Source organism: Tursiops truncatus, chromosome 2, assembly GCF_011762595.2.
Source record: "Tursiops truncatus isolate mTurTru1 chromosome 2, mTurTru1.mat.Y, whole genome shotgun sequence".
Classification (NCBI taxonomy): Eukaryota; Metazoa; Chordata; class Mammalia; order Artiodactyla; family Delphinidae; genus Tursiops; species Tursiops truncatus.
Window position 1 is genome coordinate 163,395,621 of NC_047035.1, and position 27,454 is coordinate 163,423,074.

The 27,454-nt window shown below is 38.6% G+C and overlaps 1 protein-coding gene across 2 annotated transcripts in view; it reads left to right on the top strand.

Annotated features, from left to right (window-relative positions):
* Positions 1–27,454, top strand: part of SPAG6 (sperm associated antigen 6) — a 74,975-nt gene that overhangs the window by 10,551 nt on the left and 36,970 nt on the right. For both annotated transcript variants that reach the window (XM_019933169.3, XM_019933170.3), the window contains exons 3-6: positions 7,203–7,369; positions 11,057–11,240; positions 25,941–26,146; positions 27,034–27,207. In XM_019933169.3, the coding sequence (XP_019788728.1) occupies positions 7,203–7,369; positions 11,057–11,240; positions 25,941–26,146; positions 27,034–27,207 (731 nt within the window). The remainder of the gene's footprint in view (positions 1–7,202; positions 7,370–11,056; positions 11,241–25,940; positions 26,147–27,033; positions 27,208–27,454) is intronic.

Consider the following 27,454-nt stretch of genomic DNA (forward strand, 5'->3'; position numbering starts at 1 on the left):
TTTTCATCCTTTCTCCCCAGTGTAATCTGAGATGCTTCAGTACAAAGTGCAAATCTGATCTGTCACTGCACTGACATTAATGCTCAGATTAAATTTAGAATACTTAAAACAGTTCATTGGACCCTTCAGGACTTTTGTCTCTCTCTGTTCATCTCAGCCTTCTTTCTCCAACTCCTCTCTCCTCTCTTGTATTAAAGTCAAACTGTATTCTCAGTTTTGTCATCATATCAAACTCTTTTTGGTTCTGAGCTTCATTTATACAGTTTCTTCTAGTTGGAGTTCTCTCCAATCCCTACGCCTTCCAATTTTTTTCAGCAGAAAATCTGCCTGAGAGCCTTCAGATCTCAATTTAGATGTCAATTAGCCTTTGCACCTTCCCTCTGTCCCTCAAAGCCTGGGTTAGATGCTCTACTGTGTTTTTGCAAAGCATCCTCTATTCCTTTAGTTGCACACATCATAATGTGTTGTTTATCTCTCACGACCCCTTTATGAGTTCCTTGAGGTCAGGGACAATTGTGTTTTAACACGTTGTAGATTCTTAATATTTCTTAAATGAATGGTGAATGAGCTATTCATTCCATAGTAATTCTAAAATACATCGTAGAAAAGGCTCAATCTGTGGGGCCGTGCAGCCTTAAGTATTTCTCCATTACAGTGTAAGGTACTGATTGATTAATGAGTCATCTATGTTAATAATAATAAAATGTTGATGAAAAATATGGTCAACATAGGGAATTGATTCCTTTAGAGCACTTTTATTTATCAAGCATCCAACTGGTGTTTATTTTGTCCTAGATAATCTTCCTAGCACTTTAGAAATTTTAGCTCATTTTAATTCTCACAACAGCTTTATACGGTGGTCCTAGAATTTGTCACCATTTTACAAATGAGGAAACTGAGACACAGAGTGGTTAAGTAATCTCGCTGAGGCCCCACAGCCAGGAAATGGCAGAGCCCAGATTTGAACCCAAACAATCTCCCTCCAGATACATGCTATTAACCATCTCAGTCTTTTGTCTCTCAGCATAGGCAGTGATGTACCAAGTAGGGCAAGATTCCTTCTATTTCTAAAGCACGAAGTTTCTTTCATATTTTAATTGGGCCCCAACAGAATGTCTGAGTAACGTTGACGTTGATGGTTAAGGGTGAATCCTTTGCTGAGTATTGGTTAACTGTATGCAGAAATCACTTCTTCCAAAACTTGAATGAACTGTAGTAGCAGTTTCATAGTAAATGGATACATGGAAAGTAGTTTTAGATTAAAATAAAACGTTTGAGTTTAAAATTTTAAAGCTTTGTAAAATTTATAACAAATCTTTAACATATTTTATGTTTGTGATAATTTTGAATAAAATTGGAAAGTAAAAAATATTCATTTTAAGTCTAAGAAACAAGGAGGGGCCTCAAGGTACACTATCAAGAGAGTGAAAAGACGGCTCACAGAATGGAAGAAAATGTTTGCAAAGCATATATTTGATAAGAGCTTAATATTTAGAATATATAAAGAACTATAACCGCCACCAACAAAATATCCACTTCAAAAATGTGCAGAAGGGCTTCCCTGGTGGCGCAGTGGTTGAGAGTCCGCCTGCCGATGCAGGGGACGCGGGTTCGTGCCCCGATCTGGGAAGATCCCACATGCCGCGGAGCGGCTGGGCCCGTGAGCCATGGCCGCTGAGTCTGCGCGTCCGGAGTCTGTGCTCCGCAATGGGAGAGGCCACAACAGTGAGAGGCCCGCGTACCCAAAAAAAAAAAAAAAAAAAAAAAAAAATGTGCAGAAGATTTAAATCAACTATATTTCTTCAAAGAAGATAAACAAATAGACAATAAACACATGAAAAGTAGCTCAATATCACTAGTCATTGGAAAATGCAAATTAAACCATAGTGAGATACCCCTTCACACCCCTCAGGATGGCTGTTATAAACAAAAACAAAATATTGGTGAGGATGTGGGGAAATTGGAACTCTTGTAATTTGCTGGTGGGAATGTAAAAGGGTGCCGTCACTGTGGAAACAGTTTGGTGGTTCCTCAAAAAGTTAAGCATAGAATTATCATTTAGTCCAGCAATTCCGCTCCCAGGTATATACTCAAAAGAATTGAAAGCAGGGACTCAAATGGATACGTGTACACCACTGTTCCCAGCAGCATTATTCACAATAACCTAAAGGTGGAAACAACCCAAATGTCCATCAACACATGAATAGACAAACAAAATGTATATACATACAATGGAAAATTATTCAGTCTTAAAAAGGAATGAAATTTTGATACATGCTGCAATACAGATGACTCTTAAAAACATTATGCTAAGTGAAAGAAGCCAGATGAAAAAGGACAAATGTTGTATGCTTCCACTTATATGAAGTATCTAAAATAGGCAAAATAATAGAGACAGAAAACAGAATAGAAACTGTCACAAGCTGGGGGTAGGGGGAAATGGGGAGTTATTGTTTAATTGGTATGGAGTGTCTGTTAGGAATGATGAATAAGTTCTGGAAATGACAGTAGTGATGGTTGCACAACATTATGACTGTACTTAATGCCACTGAATGGTACACTTTAAATGGTTAAAATGATCAATTTAATGCTATGTATATTTTACCACAATTAAAACAAAACAAAACAAAAAAGTAACCAGAGCAACCAGAAATCTTTACTATGACTTAAATGAACCCAAAGAATTGTTTTTAATGGAACAAAGTTGAGATGTTAAATATCTTTATAAAACACCTCAGATTGAAGTAATATCTCTATAAATTATGCACATGTAATATGAGAATATTAGTTTTTTTTTGTCTTTAGAAATGTTTGACCTTTTTTTCCTGACTTACATATGCAATTGGCATGCAAAATTAAAGTGATTAGGGCTATGTTGCATTAAAAGGAATTAAGGGAAAGAGTTGTGATTATTTTGAGGCTATTCTATAATCTCTTCCACTAGATTATTAGTTTTTTGAGAGCATGAACTGCCTTTACTCGTGTATGAGGTCCTATTTCTTGCCACTCGGTAAACCTTGATCTATTTTTTGAATGAATGATTAGCGAGGGTAGGATTAGCGAGGTTGTTTTTTGCAAAACTGGATTACAATGTAAGTATTAGAAGCAGTGTCTCCAGTATGGCACTGGAACAAGAAATACAGAAAAGAAACTCAAAGCTATAAAGTTGGGGGTGGGGAAGATTGTAAAGATTGTAAAGATTTAGCCTGTAGGTTAAATTTCAGAAACATTTTCACACCATTTAATCAATTTATATAAAGAAAACAGAATTGTTTTATAGATATTAGAGTATAATACAGGAATAATTTTTACTATTAGATATAATATTGGATTGGCCAAAAAGTTTGTTTGGGTTTTTCTGTTAGATGTTATGGAAAAACGCAAACGAACTTTTTGGCCAACCCAATATTAGCTAGTATGTGTTGGCTCCTTCAGTGGAGACCCTAATGAGTCATTAGCTGCTCACTAGAGACCTTGTCTATCAGATATTGTAGCGGTAATTCCGACTGTTGTAACTTATGGACTCTACATTTTCATGCATTCACTCACCAAGGATCAATCACCATGAATTCCTAATGGACAGACAAGTAAGGAAAATTTTCTTTTTATGTTATATATGCTTCTCTTTCCCTCCTTCTCTCCCTCCCTCCTTTCCCTCCTCGCTTCCTCAGTTCCTTTTGCATCATTATCTGTATATCTAGGACAAACCTGCAATTAGAGTAATAAAGTATGCTTAGCCTATGTAAGAGATAAAAACATGTCCCTGGGGATTGAGGACTATGAAGCACTAAGAGGCAATTCAAGGACTAGAAATTTGGGGCAATATTTTCTCTAATAAGAATGACCTTATTATTTTTTTTTTAAGATTTTTTTTTGATGTGGACCATTTTTATTTTGTTTATTTATTTTTAAAAATAAATTTATTTATTTATTTTTCGCTGCATTGGGTCTTTGTTGCTGGGTGCGGGCTTTCTCTAGTTGCAGCAAGCAGGGGCTCCTCTTCGTTGTGGTGTGTGGGCTTCTCATTGCGGTGGCTTCTCTTGTTGCAGAGCATGGGCTTTGGTAGGTGTGGCACGAGGGCTCAGTATTTGTGGCGCATGGGCTTAGTTGCTGACGTGGACCATTTTTAAAGTCTTTATTGAATTTGTTACAATATTGCTTATGTTTTGTTTTGATTTTTTGGCTGCGAGGCATGTGGGATCTTAGCTCCCCGACCAGAGATCAAATCCGCATCCCCTGCATTGGAAGGCAAAGTCTTAACCACTGGACCGCCAGTGAGGCCCCAGAATGACCTTATTTAAACAGATATTTTAAATGGAAACTTTAGCTTTTACTTTTATATTCAGAGATTAAAAATTTTTCACAATTCTTACTGTCTGAACAAAGGAATATGATAGAGCAGAAACGTCTGCATAGAAGTCTAACTTTGATTTTGAATACTGGAGTAGAAGGAAAGGAATTGTGTGTCATTTTATTGACCTTATTTTTCCGGGGCCAGATGCAGTAGAAAAAGGGAGGAGAAAATATACAAAGCAGAAAATTCCTTTGAGTATATGGACAAGTGAAATACATCTTTGGGGGTAGAATATCTTATTGCTAAAATGGCAAACTGAAAATATCCAACATTGGGAGACTTGTGGTGTGTTAGCTAAATATAGTAACTAATAATACATAATAATATAATAAGAAATATTATAAACTTAGATAAATTCATTCTTCAAATTCGTAACATAAAAGTTCAGAGTTCTTGCAGTTTAATTCAAAATTCTAGGTTGAATAACCCAGTATGGATTGATTTTCCATTTATATTTCAAAAGACAATAAGCCACTGCCTTCACATAATTATATCAAGTGAGGAGAAAAGGAAATACTCGAATCATCAGGGAAAAATAATATGAAACATATTTGTGATTCTCTTAAAACTATTCTGAGCATCCTCATTAATGTATTTATTATGAAACTTTAAATATATGTTAACAAATTTAGCTTTTCTTTTTTAGAGTATAGACTTGTTTTATTTAAAATGGTGCATATTCATTATAAAAAATATTAAGTTATACTCAAGAACAAAAACAAAAAAACCAACCCAATTAAAAAATGGGCAAAGGACTTAAATGGACAGTTCAACAAAGAAGATGTACAAATGACCAATAAGCACATTCACCATCACTGGTGATAGGGAAATAAAAATCAAACCACAAGGACATACCACTTCAAACCTATTAGGATGGTTATTCTAAAAAAAAATAACAAGTGTTGGTGAGGATGGGGAGAAATTTAAACACTTGTACTTTGCTGGTGGGAGTGTAAAATGATGTAGCCGCTGTGGAAAGCAGTTTAATGGTTCAATGGTGTGATGATTACACACCATTGTAAATGTATTTAATGCCTCTGAATTGTACATCCCAAAATGGTAAAAATGATAATTTTTATGTTATGTATATTTTACCACTGTTAAAAAACTTAAATTGAGTAATAAAGCAACTACAAAGAAGAGATCAACAAATTGTTTTAGATTCAACTTTCTAGAAGGAACCCATGTTAACGTTTGGTAGTCATTCTAATACCTTATTCTGTGCATTAAACTTTTTGTTGTGAGATATTACAGAAATTATCTCTATAAAAAAGTATAGAGAATAATATAAGCAACACTTATGCACATGGACATGCTGATTTGTTTAACATGAGCTGTGGCCTAGGCCTGAGGAGGGGCCTAGGCACACTTTGTGTGCCTGCAAAGTTAACCAGCCTGAGTGGGATGCAGCCTTGCAACGGTGGCCTTCTGTAAAATGATCTAACCAAACCAACTTAGACGTAAAAATGATCACTAAAGGAAATTGGGAACTGCGAAAAGCCACAGGTCTCATCATTAAATGTTTCTGTGATAAGCATCATTATTCTCTGCTTATGTTATTTGGTAGTACCATTTATCTTACTTTGGTCTAATCCTATATGTTATTGTAAATGTTTTCCTTTTCTTTCTATTTCACATGTTTCTGGATATAACATTATAAAAGAATATTGGTAATATGTATTTGCTTTTATAGGTCACTGGGGTATGTTTTTAAAGAAAAGATGTAATAACATCAAGTTGAATAGCCTGCTGTAAATTAAGTTTAGCAAGTCAAATTTCTAAACTTGTTCTAGTTTGAACTCTCGTCATTACCTTTTTTGTAATCTTAGACTAAAACACCGTCACTAAAGTACAAATAACAGTTGACTATTTTGCATATTTTATAGTAAGGCAAAGTTAATACAGAGTTGGAAGTATCCAGTAAAATGGCCCAAATGCAATCATGTTTCCCCACCTCCTCAATTTTCCATACATGTTACTTATTTAGTAAGTATCAAAAAAGAATGTCTGAATTGCTAACGTTGCTCCACCATTGTGTGAGGATTTCCCTAACCTTTCTCAGCCTCCATTTCCACATCTATAAAATAGACGTGATAATAGGGCTTACTTCCTAGGTTTGTTATGAGAGTTCAGTGAATTAATATGGAAAATAAGTTCTTAAAACAATGCATGCACAAAATAACCTATAATATAAGCTACTTTTATTATTGTTGTTATGATGGTATTCCTACTATGTATTCAAGCCTAGAATGAATATTATGAGAGCTAGTATTGTGATTTATTTATTTGGAGATAATGTCAGAAATCTGAATTTGCAGCCCTTTATGAATGGGAGGCCCTAGCCAAATGGCCCTGCTAGCTCACCTAGCCCTGAAGCAAAGTTCAGTTGGAATCAGAGAAAAAAACATCGGAAGACTTGATTGAGAGGAAAGGACTGAACTGAGCCCTGAAAGATAGGATGTGCAAAGGCTGTGTGGGAGGGACCCAGCTCCCCAACACCTGCCTCCCTGCCATGTGCTAGGTAGGCATTCTACTCTGTGCTTTACAACCTCTCTCTGCGTTCGTGACGTCACGCAGCTAGTGTTTGCCAAATCAGGGATTTAAACTCTGGTTCTCCAAAGCCTTTCTTATTTCCATGCTAAGCTGCTACTTTGATAATTACAGGTTGTATTATTCTGTGCCTTAGCCAGTTAGATGCTGCTTGATATCCCATTAGTTTTTAGTGCATGATTTTGTTGTTGTTGTTTTACTGATATATTCCCCTGAATTTTCCTATCTGTGTATATGCTGAATGGTATGCTTGCCTTTTAATTTAAAATTTGCTGATTTCTGTTTTCTCATAACTTAGGTGTAATGTCTTTGCTGAGGCCTCTTCTTCTGGATGTGGTCCCAACAATTCAACAGACTGCTGCTTTGGCTCTGGGGAGACTGGCTAATTATAATGATGACCTAGCAGAAGCAGTAGTGAAGGGCAACATTCTTCCACAGCTTGTTTATTCACTGGCAGAACAGAATGTAAGAATTTTTAAAAACTAAGTTATATGGTTTTTTGTTTGTTTGTTTTGGATTTAAAAAAAAATTGATAGTTTGGGTACAGTTGCAAGTTTGTAGGCATAGAATTATTAGGATGTTAATACAACCTTCAATTCTTTGAACTGCATGTAATAATACTTTTAAGGTATTTTACTTTGGGGCTGATAGGCAGCTTTTCTCCATTACTGTTAATATAAAGAGAAAACATATTATAATTTTTAATGGAATTATGCATAAAGCAGTATTTCTCAGCGTGGGTTTATTCAAGTTATAGGATCAGTCTTAGAAAGGTGTATGGAGCCCTGGGCAAATAAGTTATATACAATGGTGAAATCTGGTTAATGGACAATGTAAGAGACAGCTTTGAAGCAAGGGGAAGAGAAGCATCCAAAAGGAAGGAGAATACATGTAATGGAAGGTTTGCCAAAGCATTTTTTTCCAAGTATGAAAGCATGTCAGCCCTTTTAAGGGCCATATAAGAGCGCCTCCATTGTTTTTTTCATCCTGTCTGGTTCCCTCTATGTTTCTAACAATAGTTAAGGATCTTCCTCTACATAGGGTCTTGGACTGTTCTTTCCATCCTGCTAGTTTATCATAACCTAGGGATGTATCTTTCTTGACATGTCTTTAAAATTAAATTCCTATTTGTTGTAACCAAAGGACAAACAATACAATTTTTAAAATGGCGGGGGGGCTTCCCTGGTGGCGCAGTGGTTAAGAATCCGCCTGCCAATGCAGGGAACACGGGTTTGAGCCCTGGTCCGGGAAGATCCCACATGCCGCGGAGCAACTAAACCTGTGCGCCACAACTACTGAGCCTGAGCTCTAGAGCCCGCGAGCCACAACTACTGACCCTGTGTGCCTAGAGACCATGCTCTGCAGCAAGAGAAGCCACTGCAATGAGAAGCCTGTGCACCGCAATAAAGAGTAGGCCCTGCTCGCCACAACTAGAGGAAGCTCGCACGCAGCGATGAAGACCCAGTGCAGCCAAAAATAAATAAAATCAAATCTTAAAAAAAACACACCAAACATAATGAGATAGCACTCTACCTACTAGGATGGCCATAAAAAAATAAGAAAAAGAAAAAAAGGAAAATAATAATAAAAGTGTTAGTGAAGGTGTGGAGAAGTTTTGTAAAATCGTGCAGCTGCTGTGGAAAACGATTTGGCACTTCCTCAGCAAGTTAAACATAATCACCATATGACCCAGCAGTTCTCCTCCTAGTTATGTTTCTGAAGGAATTGAAAACAGGTGTTCAAACAAAACTTGTGCACAAATGTTCATAGCAGCATTATCCACGATAGCCAAAAGAATGAGTAGATAAACAAAATGTTGTGTATCCATACAATGGAATATTATCAGTTCATAACAAGGGATGAAATCATGATATATTCTACAACACGGGTGAACCTTGAAAGCTTTGTGCTAACAGAAAGAAGTCAGGCAAAGCTACATATTGTATGATTCCATTTATATGAAATAGCCAGGATACGCAGATCCATCGAGATGGAAGCAGATGAATGGTTACCAGAGGCTGGGGGGGAGGAGGGAGTGAGAAGTGGCTGCTTAGCATGTGGGAGGTTTCTTGTCGGAGTGATGAAAATATTCTGGAACTAGATAGGTGTGGTTGCACAACATTGTGAATGCGCTAAATGCCATTGAATTGTACACTTTAACATGATTAACATAGTAAATTTTATGTTATGTGTATTTACCAAAAAAAAAATCCTAATTGTTTAAAAATGTGCCTTATTTTTTTAGATTGGAGAGTAATTTGCTAATAACTGTCTTATCCCTAGGAGGAGTTACAGAAATTTTATTTTTCTTGTAGGCATTCCTTCTATCATCAAATGCTTGGACTCACCTCCTTCTCTGAGGGCAGGGTCTGTGTTTGGTGTCTCACATAGAAGGTTCTCAACAGAAGTTTTCTAAGTGTGAATGAGTACCCATTAGCTGTAAAGAGACAAAAAGTACTAGGGCAGAGGTGAGGAGAAAGTGAGAATGTGAAGCATCATTCACAGGCTTCTCTCTCCTTCCCCTACCAGGCCTTTAGCCCATTTCTCACAGGAGATTTAATATCTTCTTTATGAGGTACAAAGTCCTCTGGTTTTGCTTTTCCTTCCTTTTTTTTTTCTTTTTTTTTTTAAAGGGTAATTCTTTTGGTGAGGAATTCTGGGAGAGAAGAGAGTTAGGGATTTGGAATGAGATCAGAGAGTGATATTCTAGGCACTGTAGTTAGTATTGACTATTGATGCCCAGTAAAGTGTGAATTTGAAAATTCTGCAATATAAAAAGTCAAATTAGCTTAAGGTAATGACAAGAAATGTGTCACCATTATTTTTCCACAATTATGAGAAAATAATCTATGGGAAGCTACTCTAAAACTATTCTAATTTTTATAATAAAGTAGGAGATTTTTGGTTACTGACATGTAAAATTGGACTTTATAACAAATATCTTAATGCCTGTATATGTTGACATTTAAGAAACTAAAGAAATATATCAAGTCAAAACATCATTACTAACATAGCATATTTCTTATCTTGTCAATATATACTGATTTTGGAGATATAATATTTTAAAGTATACTTGATGTATTTTCTCTCACATAATTTTTTATTGAATCTTAATATTTTAGCCTGCATAAATAGAATGCTTTCAAAACAGATGCTATAGTCATCTAGTCGCTTTTTTTTGTAGTCACTGTAAAGAAATAGACACTTAGAATCTAAAATAGGGCATTAATTGGGCTCTATTAATGAAAGATAGAGTTAGGAGACTGTTACTGTGTCATTATGCTAACCATAAAACAGGGAGTGTTATAGCCAAATACTTCCTCTACATCTAATTTTTTTTTTTAGCAATATGAAGAAAAACAGGTTAGTCTTGTGTTTCAGTTTTATTTCTTAATCTGATAAAATTTACACGTAGAACATATTATAAGTATGAAGTATTACTTGAAATTCACATAACGGTAAGTCATTTATATCTTTGTAAAAAAACATTTCTAAGAAGGGATAAATAACAACGCACTGTCGGGCTGGTTTATTTGCCAGGAGGAGTTTTAAAATGTATCATGAATATTTTGCCTTTATGTTTATCTGATGATTGCTAAGGGAGCCTCAGAACATAGTTGTTATTTCAGGATAACGTGGGACACCAGAAAGGTTAGTTGAGGTCATGCTTAGAGACTGAGGGCAAGTAAAGGAAACGAATTTGTTAGGTGACAGTTTAGTTGCATGCGCTAACAATCTAAGAGTTCCCATAGGGCAAACAAATACCTTTCACTGTAATGCACAAACGTGAAATCTCATTATTTTATGAATTTGTAGGAAATATAATGTTTATATTTTATTTTATACAATTTCCAAATGCATGTTTCAGAGTAAAACATTTGAAATGTATTTTAAGGCTTAAATCCTTTCAGTTCAGTTAACTGAACAAAAGCAATGGGGGAAACATCAAAAAATCAAAATGATATTGCAGGATGTTTTTCATCTCTTATATTTAATAGCTGTTGAGCTTTTTTTCTTAGTTTTATTTTTTATTTTACTTATTTATTTTTTGAGCTTTTTTTTTTAATATATCAATGTCATTTTAATGTTGGTTTTGGTCTATTTTAACTTCTAGCTCAATTCACTTTGAGTTTTGTCTATTTATCCTTGTAGCGTTTTTACAAGAAAGCAGCTGCCTTTGTGTTACGAGCAGTTGGTAAACATTCTCCCCAACTAGCTCAGGCGATAGTGGATTGTGGAGCACTGGATACACTGGTGATATGCTTGGAAGATTTTGACCCTGGAGTCAAAGAGGCTGCAGCCTGGGCACTTGGCTATATTGCAAGACATAATGCAGGTAATGGGCCTTATTATAAAATAGGATTGTTAAAGTTTAGATTAATTAGGTAAATCTGGTTTTGCTTAGTAAACCATAGATATGAGAGGTCTTTTTTTTTTAATTTTTAATTTTTGGCTGCATTGGGTCTTTGGTGTGGTGCGTGGGCTTTCTCTAGTTGTGGCGAGAGGGAGCTACTCTTCATTGTGGTGCTCGGGCTTCTCATCGCGGTGGCTTCTCTTGTTGCAGAGCATGGGCTCTAGAGCACAGGCTCAGTAGTTGTGGCTCGTGGGCTCTAGGGCTCTAGAGCGCAGGCTCAGTAGTTGTGGCGCACAGGCTTAGTTGCTCCGCGCCATGTGGGATCTTCCTGGACCAGGGCTCGAACCTGTGTCCCCTGCATTGGCAGGCAGATTCCCAACCACTGTGCCACCAGGGAAGTCCCAGATATGACGTCTTAATGATATTTCTATATATTATGGGAGATAAGTTTCGAATGATGGCCAAGTTGTTTGGATCACAAATTCACCAAAAAACCTGTACATTTCAGTCTTTATGTTAGTTAGCAAAAGAAAAATTTGAAGACAGAAAGGGAATCAGGGGGATGTGGGGAGAATGAGATATTGATTAGATTCAAGGACCTTGGTAAATCGGTTCCGTTACAAAATTGTTTGAGTTTGCCACCCCTCAGGGGACATTGGGTCTTCACTCTCGCTTATGGTAGGGTGTTCCAAGCCAGCCAGGAGCCATGTTGTATGAGTGAATATTGTTGAAAAGATATGGGCGTGGTAACTTGCTAGAACATATTTGTATTCAGCCCATAATCGTCAGGAAGGAGGAGAAAGAGAAGGAGCACCTTTTCTTCTAAACTGAGCTCAATGAAGCCATCAAGAAGGGGCCAGGGGCTTCCCTGGTGGTGCAGTGGTTGAGAGTCCACCTGCCAATGCAGGGGACACGGGTTCGTGCCCCGGTCCGGTAAGATCCCACATGCCGCGGAGCGGCTGGGCCCGTGAGCCATGGCCGCTGGGCCTGAGCGTCCGGAGCCTGTGCTCCGCAACGGGAGAGGCCACAACAGTGAGAGGCCCGCGTACCGCAAAAAAAAATAAAAAAGAAAAAGAAGGGGCCTGGGCCTCTTGTGTGAAGGTTGTGCTGACACACCTGCTCAGTAAAAAATACATAGGGAACAAAATTGCTCCCACCACTTTACAGAAGTTGCTAAATAGTATGAACAAATAACACAACAAGAAAATAACAGTTTTAAGACAAACATATGTAAAAGTGTAAACTTTTCTGGTGATCAAAGAACTGCATATTAAAACATCAGTGAAAGTATCTTTTCCTACCTGTTATTATTTGGGGGGAAAAAAGAGTAAAGCAGAAATATAACCAAGTGGTTAAGAGCATTGTGGCCTTAGGACAGGATCTGAGTTTGAGTCCAAGTTCTACTACTTAGTTGCTGTGTAACCTTGGACATGGCTTTTAAACTTTCTGAAACTTAACTTCTTCATCTGCAAGAGAGGAAGTACTACTTCAGAGATTCGTTGTGAGGACGATGAGATAGACCAATGCTTGGTACATGGTAAGTAATCAATAAATGCAAAGTATGAATACTGTATTAATACTGAAGGTCTGAGAGGGCATGATGATGTTTCTGCCCACTGATGGAGGCACTACAAATCGTAGAAACTTGTGCAAAGGCATTTGGCAAAACTAATCTAAGCCACGAAAGAGTTCACGGCTACTCTAGAAAGCCTGATTTGGGAATTCTTCCTAAGGGAAGAATCCCACAGAATGAAGAAGCTGCATTCATGCAAATGTTATTGTAGTATTATTTCTAATATCAAAACCCCTCAAATATTTGGCAGGAATTTAGTGGTTAAATTATAGTAATTTACTTAATGGAATCTCACTCAACAAATAAAAGGTAATTATGAATCCTACATGATAACATGGAAAAGTGATTATAATGTGAAAAAAAAAGACAAAATTGCACATTACAATTATAATAATATAAAAATAAATTTTTATGTGGACGTAAATTACAAGGACGTACATGTTTGTGCTACTAGGGTGATAGAATTAAGGATGTTTTTAATTTGTTTTCCAGATTTTTCAGTGTGTGTGCATGTATAAAATAATAGCTACCGTTTATCAAGTAATTACCGTGTGCCTGGCTCTGCGCAGTATGCTTTAGGATATTATCTCATTTTGGCTACAGATACACTTAGGGCAGGTATTACTCTCCCTGTTAAAAAGAGGAAGAAAGTGGAACTTAGTATACCTGAAGTCATGTTAACGGTGGAACTAAAATTTGAGTCTAAATCTGTCTTGACTCCAAAGCCAGATGTCAACCCCTGTACCATACAGTTTCATTAAGCACTCCTTGAAAGAGTTTTGAAGAAGAAACTCAAAACAGAAACAGGAAGTGGCTGTCCCATGGTTATGTTTAATTTTTTTTTTTTTAAATTTATTTATTTTATTTATTTTTGGCTGTGTTTGTTCTTCATTGCTGCTCACGGGCTTTCTCTAGTTGTGGTGAGCGGGGGCTACTCTTGGCTGCGGTGCGCGGGCACTACTCTTCATTGCGGTGTGCTGGCTTCTCATCGTGGTGGCTTCTCTTGTTGTGGAGCGCAGGCTCTAGATGCGTGGGCTTTAGTAGTTGTGGCACACGGGCTCAGCAGTTGCGGCCCGCGGGCTGTAGAGCACAGGCTCAGTGGTTGTGGCACACGGGCGTAGCTGCTCTGTGGCATGTGGGATCTTCCCGGACCAGGGCTCGAACCTGTGTCTGCTGCATTGGCAGGCGGATTCTTAAGCACCGCGCCACCAGGGAAGTCCTTTAATTTGGTTTTTAAATGGTGACACTATTGGAGACAAAATAATAAAATGATATAAAAGTAAATTGAGAAAGAAAACTATTGTTTTGCTTAGAATGATTCAGAATTGGTATATGAAAATTATTTCTTTAATATCTGGATTTTGGTTTTCCAAGTAGCTTCACCTTAAGACTATTGTTTAACACTTGTTGATTGAGAAAACTAAAGCAATTGTTTTAAATTAGAAGCTGGTTATCATGGGGAAACTACATGAGTATATTTAGTTTTTTTTTTTAGTTTTTTTTTTTTATTGTCAGAGGACTTTACGGCAAACAGATTGTAACATGGGTATTTTAAAGAGTGGTGCAAAAGAGCTTTGAGGCCAACCATGCAGATATGCTCTGAGGCAGGTGCCCATAGGTAACCTTTCCATACCTCCCTTTTGTTGAACCTGAGGCTAAATGATTATAGTTCATAAATAGGCTCTGTCTTTGGGATTCTATTCCAATTTTTGGCTATAATCTGGCTCCCACATGGAATTCCCAGTGTAATTTCAATAATTCACAGTAGTTAGGGGCTTGGGACCCAGAAGCTCCCAGAAGAGATTACCGCATAGATTTCTCAGAAGGAAAGGGAATTGTTATCTAGTAAGCAGTAAGTCATCATTCACATCCTGAATATCAGTGAAAATAGAAGATTTACCTCCAAATAACCTGATTTCTTTCTTGGTGGTCTCTTAAAAATGGAATATATTGAGATTAAAGGGATTCATTCAGTGTTTTCTTCTGGGTATTCGTGGTAAGTTGTTTGATTAGATAGTTTAAGAAATATAAACCTTAAAGGAGGTGCAAAAAATATGTACCTTTAAGCGCAATAAGAAAGGAACCTTTAAGGAAAAACGTTTGTGTATAGGAAACAGAAATAAAATAAGCATACAATTAGTAGAAGAGGGAAATCTATGGGCATCATCTGACTTTTCCTTATTTGAAAAAATGCAATTTCTAAGAGTTACTTCTATGTATAGATTTTAAAGCATTTTACAGATAACCAAGGGAAACTGGGGGCTATCCACCAGAAATGGTGGTGGTGGTGGTTTTAACTCGGGGCAAATGGTCTCATTAAATGTCCACGCTTGACTCAGCAGGTACGGAATACAATTGATAATATGTACCTCTTACTCGGAAGATAAATAAGCTACTTCTTTCTACTCTGGGCTCCTTAATAAAGGTCGAGGTAGAATTCTTCTCAGACTGGTTGTCCCTCTTCCTCCGTCTTGCTACATTCTCCCACTCAGCAGAATTATTCTGGTTACATTTTTACCTAATCGGTGTCAAATCTCTCACTCTCTCCGAGGACTGGTCTTACTTTTGGAGCTACAGGGGGCGAGGCAGGAGGAGCGGTGGCCTCTGCGGCCGCGGTGCTCCCACTGGTAGGGCCCAGGCGGGGGCTTCCTCGCACACAGGGCCCTCCTTCCTCGCTCCTCCTGGCAGCCTGGCTCTGGCCTTGCGCCCGCCGGTGGCACAGCAGCTTCGTGGAGGAGCGCCGCCAGCGAACTTGAGCGCAGCATGTGGCAGTCATCAGAGTACTTGGGACAGAGGTGAGAGCAGCGGCCTGGCCGCAGCCTGAGGAAGGAGGGGCCGCGTAAGTGTTTTGTAGGAAAGATCTTCCACATTTGGGCTGAAAACTAAGTTTTCAGTGTTTGTTTAGGAGCTTTAGCTAAAAATTCTGTCTCTTGTAAACTTTGCCTCCTGTAAACCTTTGCTGTCTCAGAATACACTTTGGCTGTTCTCAGTCCTGGCAAAGAGGAATACGTTTGATTAGGTGTTCTAAAACATTTTAATTATTAACACATTATATTATATATATATAATATTAACATATCATAGGTAAGGAAACTGAAATAGAGCGGTTAAACGATTTATTCTGGTCAGACAGCCATTTATGGCAGAACTGCTTGGCAATTACTCAGAACCCTTCAGAGAGTCTTCCTTTTTATAATGTGAGAAAGGCAAGTGTATGAAAGCTCATCGTTCTTCATTTTAAGCTCCTTGTAGTATCTGACAGTCTTGCCAGATACCTCTGTTTTTAATCCCTGATGACTGGTTTCCACATGTGTGACTATTCTTTCTCTCAGGGATATCATTTATATCCTAAATCAAATGAGAAATTTCCCTTCCAGCTCAGTAGCAGTCAGGAGAGGAGATTGCTGCAGCCACAGATGAGCAGTGCTTGCAGGAATTGGCTCATTCTGATACTACAGAAACATCGAGTAGATTACAACCCGTTTACCAAATAGATAATGTAAGGAAGAAATCCAGACAGAGCACGCTGGCCTGATTCTTTTCTATGTCATGTGTCAGTAGTTGCAGTACGCAGGCTCAGCAGTTGTGGCACGTAGGCTCCAGGGCCACGGGCTTCAGTAGTTAACGGCTTGCGGGCTAGAGTGTAGGCTCAGTAGTTGTGGCGCACGGGCTTAGTTGCTCCGCAGCATGTGGGATCTTCCCAGACCAGGGCTCGAACCCGTGTCCCCTGCATTGGCAGGTGGATTCTTAACCACTGCGCCACCAGGGAATTCCCTAGAAAATTTTAAATTATATACGTGGCTCACATTCCCATCTCACAGCACTGACTTAGAGTTCCTGTGCCTGTACTCTGTGTTTTGTGTGTGTAGGGGTGGGGGTTGTTGTTGTTAAAAGGCAATGTAGGGCTTCCCTGGTGGCGCAGTGGTTGAGAGTCCGCCTGCCGATGCAGGAGACTCAGGTTCGTGCCCCGGTCCGGGAGGATCCTGCGTGCCGCGGAGCGGGTGGGCCCGTGGGCCATGGCCGTTGAGCCTGCGCGTCCGGAGCCTGTACTCCGCAACGGGGGAGGCCACAACAGTGAGAGGCCCGTGTACTGCAAAAAAAAACCCCAAAAAACAAAAACAAACAAACAAAAAGGCAATGTAGTGGTGATGCTGTGGTCTCAAAAAGTCACACTTAATATTCATGCTTATTAATCAGTGTAACTGAGCAGTACATGTGTAGTAAGTTAAGGAATATGGAACTAAACTTACCATTTGGGGAGAAGTAAATGATGAGTCCACTTGGAGCAATCACTTACTGATGTAAGGGCTGAAATGTACTTTATAAGTGGCCAAACTACCAGGCTCGCACATTGCTGATGGGGCCACATACTGATAACCCCCTTTGGAAAACAATATTGCAGTCATATTAGGTTGACCTTATGAAATTACCTATATTTGATTGGTTTTGACTTAACAAAAATAGCAGTTTCATGTGGTTTAATCTAAAAATATCAAGAACCTCAAAAAATGTCAACATTCTTCCCCTCAGGACCTTCACCTCTGTGCCTCTATCTTAACTAAACACATACGTGCACACACATATGTGTGAATGTGTGTATGTTTGTCTAACCTGTAGAGTATATTTGTATCAGTGTAGGACCCGTGGTAGCCAGCCTCCCAAATGCCCCTCAGAGATCCCACGTCCTGGCATTCTCACCCTTGTACAGTCCCCTCCCACATCGTACCAGGATTGGTCTGTGTTACCACCAGAATGCTGCAGAAGTGATGGTCTGTCACTTCTGAGAGTAGGTGACCAGCTCTGCAGGATCGAGCCTTCTGTTGTGGGGTTCTCTCATCACTCACTCTGAGGGAAGCCAGGTGCTGTGACATGAGGACATACTCAGGCAGCCTGTGGAAAGGCCCATGTCATGAGGAGCTAAGGTCTTTGACAACCAGCAAGAAACCGGAGCTTCCTACAGCTACACGAGTGAGCTTGGAAGCAGATCCTACCCCAGTTGTGCCTTCAGATGACTGCAGCCCCAGCAGACAGTGTGACAGCAACTTCATGAGAAACTCCAAGCCTGAATCCCCCAGCTAGGCTGCTCATGGATTCCTGACCTACAGAAAATATGAGATAAGGAATGATGCTTTAAGCTGCTGAGTTTGGGTCATTTTGTATGTAGCAATGGATAACTAATAAATAAACGTAATCTTAATGCACAAAGAAGTTCACTGTACTGAACTTAAGAATGGCAAAGCCCCAAAGCAAACAAAACAATTAAGTGTCCTGAGTAGCTGGGGTGGGGGGGAGAGGTTAAGTAAATTATGGAATATTTACTCAGTGGGATATCATGCAGTTATTAACAGTGTTGGGCTGGCTCATCCTCAGGAATATAAGTGGACAGTGGAGGCCCACAGGTAGCTTCATTAACCACCCAGAGGCAGTCACCCTGAGAACTGCTGACCGGGGACCACTTGTATAAAAACACCCTGTAAACTTTCTAACCATCCAGTGCTTCGTTTCTGTTTCCTCTGTCCTTTGTGTGTTCTTGCAGAGAATTCCACTGGGGCACTGCTAACCCTTTACTGTTTAGCCTCCTCCGTCAGCCTGAGCTCCTCGAAGGCAGGGACTTGCCTAAAACTGGGCTGGAACAAAGAACAAATGCCAGTGAAGTTCGAAAGTTTGAATAATAAAATCTGCATTTGCCATCTAAGGATTTTTTTTCCCCCCAGCAGAATGCAGATTGTAGGTGGAATGAAACTACGATTGTTGCAATATTATATAAAGCAAGTAGAAATGAATGGAAACATGTCTAGATACAAAAAGCGTATTTTGTAAAAAGCTGATTCCAAGTAATTTATTATTTTCTTCATACAAGAGCACTCCAGACCCTCTCTGTAACTTTGCCTTTTCCAATTCAGCTTAGTCTCAGCTGTTGAGTAAAGTATAAAACTAAAAGCTGCTAAAATCAGGGTTTTAAAAATGGCCTTGTATCTTATGCTACCTATGCTCTTCCAAGGCCGTACCCAACTCTACCACTTCCCACCTTCTCTTTCTCTCGTCTCCACTTCTTGACTTTTCCTTTCCGTATTTTGAAGCTGTTTTTTATACTTGAGCCTTGTATAAGTGCGCCATCCATCCAGCTGATTGTAATTTCTTACTAAGGCCCCGTTAACTCCAGATCAATGGCTTATTTGACTCACTTGACTTTTTAAAGAAGCTAGAATTATTTAACCTTCAAAGCATATGTATGTATGTGTGTTAACATCTCTCAGACACTCAATCCATATGTAAGGGTTAGACCGATGGCTCTGGAGATGGGGTGGAAAGAGGTGGCGTGGAGATAATGGGTAGGAAAAATGACATTTGTGGGAGCGGGGGATAAATAAAAATCATACATTAGATTTTTTCATAATAATATGCAAATTCCCACCACCTTTTCTCACTCCGACATGCGATTGGAGATATCAGTTTCTCAGCTCAGAATTATAGCTCCAGTGAGCCATCATTCCCTATAGAAGGATATTGCCTCTCTCAGATGTGTTGGTGTAGAATAAAGGTTTTTTGGTAGCTGGCTTCCATGCCTTCCTCTTCCTAGTCACATCCCTGTGCAGTCTCCGCCCACGTTGCACCAATGAAATATAGCAGAAGTGATGGCATGTCACTTCTGAGGTTAGAGGATAAAAGACTATGGCTTTTGTCTTGGGTTCTCTCCTCTGGATCACTCACTCTGGGGGAAGCCTCATCATGAGCTACCTATGAAAGAGCCCAGAAATGGGGAGGAACTGATGCCTTCTTCCAACTCCCGTGGGCACGCTGGGAAGAAGATCCTGTAGACCCAGTGTATCCCGGTCAAGCCTCAGGTAACTGCAGCCCTGGCTGATGGCTTGATTGCAGCGTAGTGAGAGGTCACAGCCTGAACCATCCAGCTGAGCCGCTCCCAGATTCCTGACCTACAGAAGCTGTAAGATTATAAACGTTTCCTGTTTCAAGCAGCTAAGTTTGGTGTAGCAGTAGGTAACTAAACCAGTTGTAAACAGCTGGGTTAGACAAATTTCTTCCACTTTAAAAGTGACATTCCTAAAATCATACTGGCGTATGGTCAGTATATAACCAGTTTTGGCGATTACACCTCCATCTTTGTTTTTACTGTAATTTCACCAAATCATGAAAAATTTGGTTGAATGGGATGATTATATAACATAAGATTGACATCATAAGTGACAGCCAAATCTTAAATGTATTTTTTAACCCGTTTTATTTCACGAAGGTTTTGAAGTGATATAGCTGTGTTTTACAGCCAGATGCAAAACCAGCCTATCTTTTTTTTTTTTTTTTGCGGTACGCGGGCCTCTCACTGCCGCGGCCCCTCCCATCGCGGAGCACAGGTTCCGGACGCGCAGGCCCAGCGGCCATGGCTCACGGGCCCAGCCGCTCCGCGGCATGTGGGATCTTCCCGGACCGGGGCACGAACCCGCGTCCCCCGCATCGGCAGGCGGACTCTTAACTACTGCGCCACCAGGGAAGCCCCAGCCTATCTTTGAACTAAGAAATAGGGCCACCTAAATGCAAAGAAATGATGATTCATAACTTTATTTTTAATGAAAAAATAGAATAGAAATTTTTGTAGGGCTTAAAACCAGTGAGTTAAAAGCAGTGTTTGGAAAACGAAATTAAAAAGCAATAAAGTTAAAAGGAACTAGAGGTTTTTTTTTTTTTTTTTGGTTCGCTGGCCTCTCACTGTTGTGGCCTCTCCCGTTGTGCAGCACAGGCTCTGGACGCGCAGGCTCAGCGGCCATGGCTCACGGGCCCAGCCACTCCGCGGCATGTGGGATCTTCCCGGACCGGGGCACGAACCCGTGTCCCCTGCATCGGCAGGCGGACTCTCAACCACTGCGCCACCAGGGAAGCCCCGGAATTAGAGTTTTTGAGGTGTTTGATTTGCCTAATTATTTTTGAATTAGTATGCTAAATATATATTATATATTTTATATATATATATAATATATATATAGTTTTTCCTTCCTTTTTTTCCTTTCGGAGAACCTCTTCATTTTGAGTCCTTTTTATGAGTTCTCATGATGGATCACTTAATTTTGCTCACATTCTTCCCTCTTACATCTCCATTATGAGCAGAAAAATTAGTGGAGTATCATAATATATGTTTAGATTAATCCTTTTTTTGCAGGCCAAGTTTTAGGTTTTCATCAGTTTTCTTGGAATTCACCTCTGAATTTTCTTATGTAATCACTATAGTGGTTCTTCCTTTATGACTCTAGAGTGTGTCTTCAAGAATCAAATGTAGAAAGAATGTCACCTTTCTACATCCAGAAAGTCCCCATAGCTCGTTTTAGAAGGTGTAAGGTTTAAGCCTAGGGTTGTAAAATGATGGACGTGTTTTATTTAGCCTGCACTATGTTGTCTTACACAGTGTGTTTTTAAGTTTCCAACACTTAAAAACCAGGCAATTTCACATTAAAAATCAGATGTCTGGCTTCTCTTGAAAAATCCAAGCGTCTGACAACGGTTGCCTGTATTCCTACGTGGCCGCGCTGGGCTGAAGCTGAGTGGTTGCTGCTCCTTGGAGCTGGTGCATATAGTTTTGCAGTTTACTGTGCTTCCCACTCAGTTATTTTTCTTACACCTGCTGGCTTCACTTATTTTAATTACTTGCCTGGGCCCTGTGTTTACCACTCCTGATCTAAACAAACCACTAACCATAACAATTAAGAGGAGGGGTTAAGGCCATTGTGAGCACTGTTAAAGCAAAATCACTTTTGCCTGACGCACCTAGTTTTATGTGTTACAGCCGTGCCTATTATATGCTGATGGACTTTCCGTTCTGTGCTCTTCCCTTCTGGTCAACATAAAGTCATCCCTAAATATTCCATTCATCCAGCTTTAGATACTAGTAATTTTATGAATGTTGTTGATCTTAAATGTCCTCCCTTTTTTCTGTGTCTCCTTTTGTTTTAAAAATTAAATCTAAAGTTGTACTGAGCTTGTCATGGTCCGATAGAGGTGGCTGCCTCAATTCCTTCACTCAGCAGTGAGGTATTCAGGAGGCCAAAGAGAACTAGCTATTTCTTTACTGAAAACAGCTGACCATCAGATTTGCGGACTGTATACCAGTTGTCTACATGCATGCAATCAATGGCTTTAATTATTATTTATGAATAAGGAAAGTGCTATTGTATAGTTTTATTTCTACTGACAATTTGAAGTCTAAAAAATTGTTAAAAATGAATAAGCCTTAACATTTAAAAAATGTAATATTTTAACTGTAATAAAGGCATGAATTAAGATGAGGGAAAGTGTGAAAAAGTAAATGGATAATATTTCTAGTATATATTAGTAATTCTTCAAAGAATAATTATGCATTCTTTCCTAATATTTTGTTTCAAGGAGACATATTCCCACCATTTTTAAAAATAAGAAACTTTCTTTCATAGTGAGAAATAAGCTAAAGTGTTTATTTTTCTTTAGAATAGTAATGTTAGTATAGTTAGCCACAGCAATAGCTATATGTGTGGTCAAAGGACATGTTCATATTTCTTTTATTTTTTAAAAACAATCACATTGAAGAAAATTTGTCAAATAGAGAAGAAAATATATCACCAATAGTACCATCAACCCCATCTAAATCTTGTTAGTATGTTAGTATAACATAAAGCCTTCTTTCTCTGATTTTTTTTATTTTTTGCGTAACTACTTCTAATTTTGCTGGTTACCTAACAGTATATGATTATGGCACATGTTCTTGCATAAATAAAAGAAGATGTAGTTTTAAAAAATTTGTTTTTTGAAGATTCATTTAAAATTTAAAATGAGGTTAAGGAAAAAAAATGAGGTTAAGATATTTTCAGGCACTGAAGATAAATTAATTGGCTCTTTTTTTTCCTTGATCAAACCTTTTATGAGCATCTGTACATATCAATCTTTGATTTCCTAAGTTTAATAATTAATTAAACAACCCAGACTCATTTCCAAATTAGAGTTAAAAATGAATTCTTTGAGATTTCTCCTATAGGGAGTAACTTTTAAATGTACCAGATTTTTGTATGTGTTTTGGTTACTACCACTTTTTTTAGAGTAGAAAAGTAGAGAGAAGAAGAAAAGGGGAGCAGGAAGGAGGATGGGAAGCACTGCCTAAAACGGCACCCCATGTGTGTTTCCCCAAACTCTCCATGCACCCAACTCCCAGCTCCACTCTGTGCTGTGGTCTGTTCACGTATTTACCCTGAGCAGAGTCTGCTAGAACAGAACAACGTTTTTACTCTATTCTGCTTCCCCAAGATCTAGCCAAGTTTCTAGCACATAGTAAGCATGTAATGAACACTCAGTGACCAGAAAGGAGAGGAAAATAAGTACATACACCAAGCCTGAGAGAGGACAGAATTGTATCAATATGTTTGGGGCTGTAAGTTACAGAATATCAGCTACAGGTGGCTTAAGCAATGAGGACATTTTTTTATTTCACATGACACAAAGTGAAGAGTCAGGGCAGTTCCAAGGTTGGTTATGCAGCTGAACAGTGTCTTGGAGGACCCAGATGTTTTTCATTTTTGTACTCGGCCATCCTCAGCATATTGGCAATTTCTTCTGTTATAGTTGCAAGATGGCTGTAGGAGTTCCAGATGTCATTTGCAGGCAGATGTGCCCATGTCCAGCAAAGAAGAGGCGGTGTTTCCTCCTGTGTATTTCTGTTTATTACAGAGGAAAACCACTCAGAGATGCTTCTAGCTGACTTCTGCTCAGGTCCCATTTACCAGGATTGATTCACAAGCCCACGCCCTGACCGACAAAGGCTATGGGGTAGACGTCAACAGCGACTGGCACAGAAATACCAGAGGAAGCAACGGTAGGAAAGAGGAGAAGGATATACCACAGGAAAAAGAGCAGTGACAGAGGCAGGATGAAATAGCCTGTGGAATGTGTAATATAGTATGGTGTGCATTATTTAGGTCTATTATACTCTTACCTTTATATACACTGTCTTATACCCAATATATGAATGAAAGTGGTAGAACAGTATCATTTATGAATTACAATGTGTGCCACCCAAGAACAGAGCTGGGTTTTGTAGGACCATATAAATTGGAGATGTAAGGTATATGAAACTGCAAGTACAAAATTGCTAGGCCCCATCCAGGTCCCTGGAAGCTTCATTACCTTCAGGCAAACCTTTCTTTGGTACCCTCCCCAGCCTTCCCCTCATTTAGCATCACTGATCCAGAAAGAATGGAAAACAGCTTTGGATGGGAATGGGTAACAAGTCAGAAGAACTGAGTTTGCTTTATTATTAATATTATAGAGTTCAGGAAAAGGAGGATACGATACTCACTCAAGGAAAGCCTAAAATGTATGGGAATTACAAAGATGATAAATTTTTTTAAAAAGAACTTTGTTTTTATTAATAGTTTTATTAACTGTTTATTAACTTTTAAAAAACTTATTTATTTTATTTATTTTTGGCTGCATTGGGTCTTTGTTGCTGTGTGCGGGCTTTCTCTAGTTGTGGAGAGCGGGGGCTACTCTTCGAAGGCTTCGTGTTGCGTGGGCTTCTCATTCTGGTGGCTTCTCTTGTTGTGGAGCACAGGCTCTAGAGCACAGGCTCAGTAGTTGTGGCGCACAGGCTTAGTTGCTCCGCGGCATTTGGGATCTTCCCGGACCAGGGCTCGAACCCGTGTCCCTTGAATTGGCAGGCAGATTCTTAACCACTGTGCCACCAGGGAAGCCCATATTAACTGTTTTTTAAACAGTTGTTTACTGCAGATTCTTTACTCTTAGAAACTGTATAAAAGTGAAAATACATAAATAGGTGAACTTCCCATTGTATTTCATATTTCACACTTGGGTTTTTTAATTGAAACGTATTTGCTAATCAGTGTAGTGTTAATTTGTAGAAGTGTGTCATCTGCACCCGTGTTGAATGAGTCTGACACATAATAACCTTCCATTAATACTTGTTTAACGAAAGAATGAATGAATCGTTTATGCAAGATCGGGACTTTTAAGATAATTATAATAATTGAAGGAAAACAAGTGTTGGACACTAACCTGTATTTTCTAACATTATTTCCTTTTAGAAAATGTGATATTACCAATCTTTTGAAAAATTAAAGATTGTATTTTCTTTAAAGACTAAGAGATATGCTGAATTGATAGCTTGGCTATTAAGATATAAATTGCCAAGGCGCTATAAATCTGAGAAAATGAGAGCATAATTTGAAAGAAAGAGATTATAGAAATGGGTATATGTGATTCAGCAAGAAAGGCCATGAGTACAATGAGAGTAGAATCTGTAACTATGCACTGTTTTATGCTTCTCAACAGACAGTTTTTACACATATATTATATGGGTCTGCCTGCTTGTCTCCTGTTCTCTATAATTTTAAAATGTGTTATTTTTTATAGCTGTTATTTTTGGGCACACAAGTGAATCAACATGTATATACAAAAGATACTATTTCTGACATGTAAAATGCTTAAGATAAATTTATTTCTTTATCTTACATTAACATTTATATATATTAAAGCCTGTTCAATTGTAGTTCTCATTTTTGAAAGTGTTTTTATATGTACAATGAAAATACACCTTTTAATATTGTACAAAGTTTTAAAAAAATCTTTTAAAAGTACAGTAAGATGAAAGGAATTTAAAAATCGACATTATTGGCACAAGATTCATGTTAATGTTTACTCATGTAAATAGCACAAAATACTGCCTAATTAGTGTGGTTGGTAAATTTTTGGTACTTTAATTTTCTCTGTTATTGTAAACCATGCATAAAATGCTTGCCTATTGAGAAGTGCAGAATTGTCAGAGCTTAAACAGCTGACATCTGCTTACTCTCTTAAAAAAAAAAAGAATAGGAAGCCATTTCAGCTTAATCTACCTCAAATGTGTTCATGTAAATGGAGGTCCATCTATTGACCTGTATTCTTTTCAGCTCAGGATTGGTCCACATGGTTCATGAAACCAGGAAGCCTGATTAGAAATGCAGATGTCGAGACAGTGAAGTACACCGTCCCCTTTTCCCTTTGCTGTATCTGTCAGGGTGAAAAGTGGCTTGTACAAGGGTCAGTCACCCATACTCACTCAATTACTTTTCTTGGACCCACAGAGCTGTCACAAGCTGTGGTGGACGCGGGAGCCATTCCTCTTTTAGTGCTCTGTATCCAAGAGCCAGAAATTGCTTTGAAAAGGGTTGCTGCTTCGGCCCTCAGTGATATTGCAAAGCATTCTCCGGAGTTGGCACAGACAGTGGTGGACGCAGGAGCAATTGCTCACTTAGCCCAGATGATCCTGAACCCTGATGCTAAGTTGAAGGTAGTTAAAAATAAAGAAACAAACAATCCAGGATTCTGATAATCTAAGAAGATGGAAATGTGTGCAGATTAATATTATACATTTTTAAATAATTAGTAAATTATCATGGAAAACAGATACGAAATATTGTGTATTTGGTCCTTTAATATGTGAAAACTGTGCTGTAAGGATTAGACAATAAAGATGTGACTGGGAAAAAGTATGTGCAACGCTGAAAACTAGAAGTAGCATCAGAATTAATACTAATAATTAAAGTAAAGAATCACGTAATGATTAAATCTCAGGGTTAGAAGGGACCTAAAGGTTTTCTAGCCCATTGTTATATTTAAGTTTCCTGTAAGAATTGCCATATTTACATTAGTCTTTTCTATAGCTTTCTAAAATCTAATTTTCAGTTGATAGTCACCAATTATACTTTTATATTCTAATAGTTATATTCTGTAAGATTTAAAAATTGTCAATATTAATTAAGCAATGTAAAGTTTTACAAATGATATTGGCAATATCCCAAAATGTTAGTTCTGCTTGATTGTTACTGTACTACATTACTGTGTTTATCGTCAATTAACAATTTAAGTATTGCGTAATTAAGAAATAGTATTCATCCCAGGGTCATATTCTTTGACCAGCCTCAACTGATAAGAGATTTAAATAGTCAATAGTGTGAACTAAGATGTTTAACTTGGATATGAGGGAATTTAAGAAATTGAGTATTGAGGTATAAGAAGACTAGGATGTGAATGCCTCGAGACTCCTAGATTATGTTGGATGTGTGATTGTTTTTTCCTCTTTATAAAGGAATTTGAGTGTGTACGAAGCTGTTTAAATTATGTCTGAACTCCACAGTGGAGTCTATGTAATATTTGGGTTTGGTTTTTGCTCAACAGCGTCAGATCCTTTCAGCTCTCAGTCAGATTGCGAAACATTCTGTGGATCTAGCAGAAATGGTGGTTGAAGCAGAGATTTTTCCAGCTGTACTTACCTGTCTGAAGGACAAAGATGAATACGTGAAGAAAAATGCTTCCACTTTAATTAGAGAGATTGCAAAACATACACCTGAGGTAAAACAAGGAAAAAAAAAAAACAGCTTCAAAATACAACAGTATGGGGCTTCCCTGGTGGTGCAGTGGTTGAGTCTGCCTGCCGATGCAAGGGACTCGTGCCCCGGTCTGGGAAGATCCCACATGCCGCGGAGCGGCTGGGCCCGTGAGCCATGGCCGCTGAGCCTGCGCGTCCGGAGCCTGTGCTCCACAACGGGAGAGGCCACAACAGTGAGAGGCCTGCGTACCGAAAAAAAAAAAAAAAAAA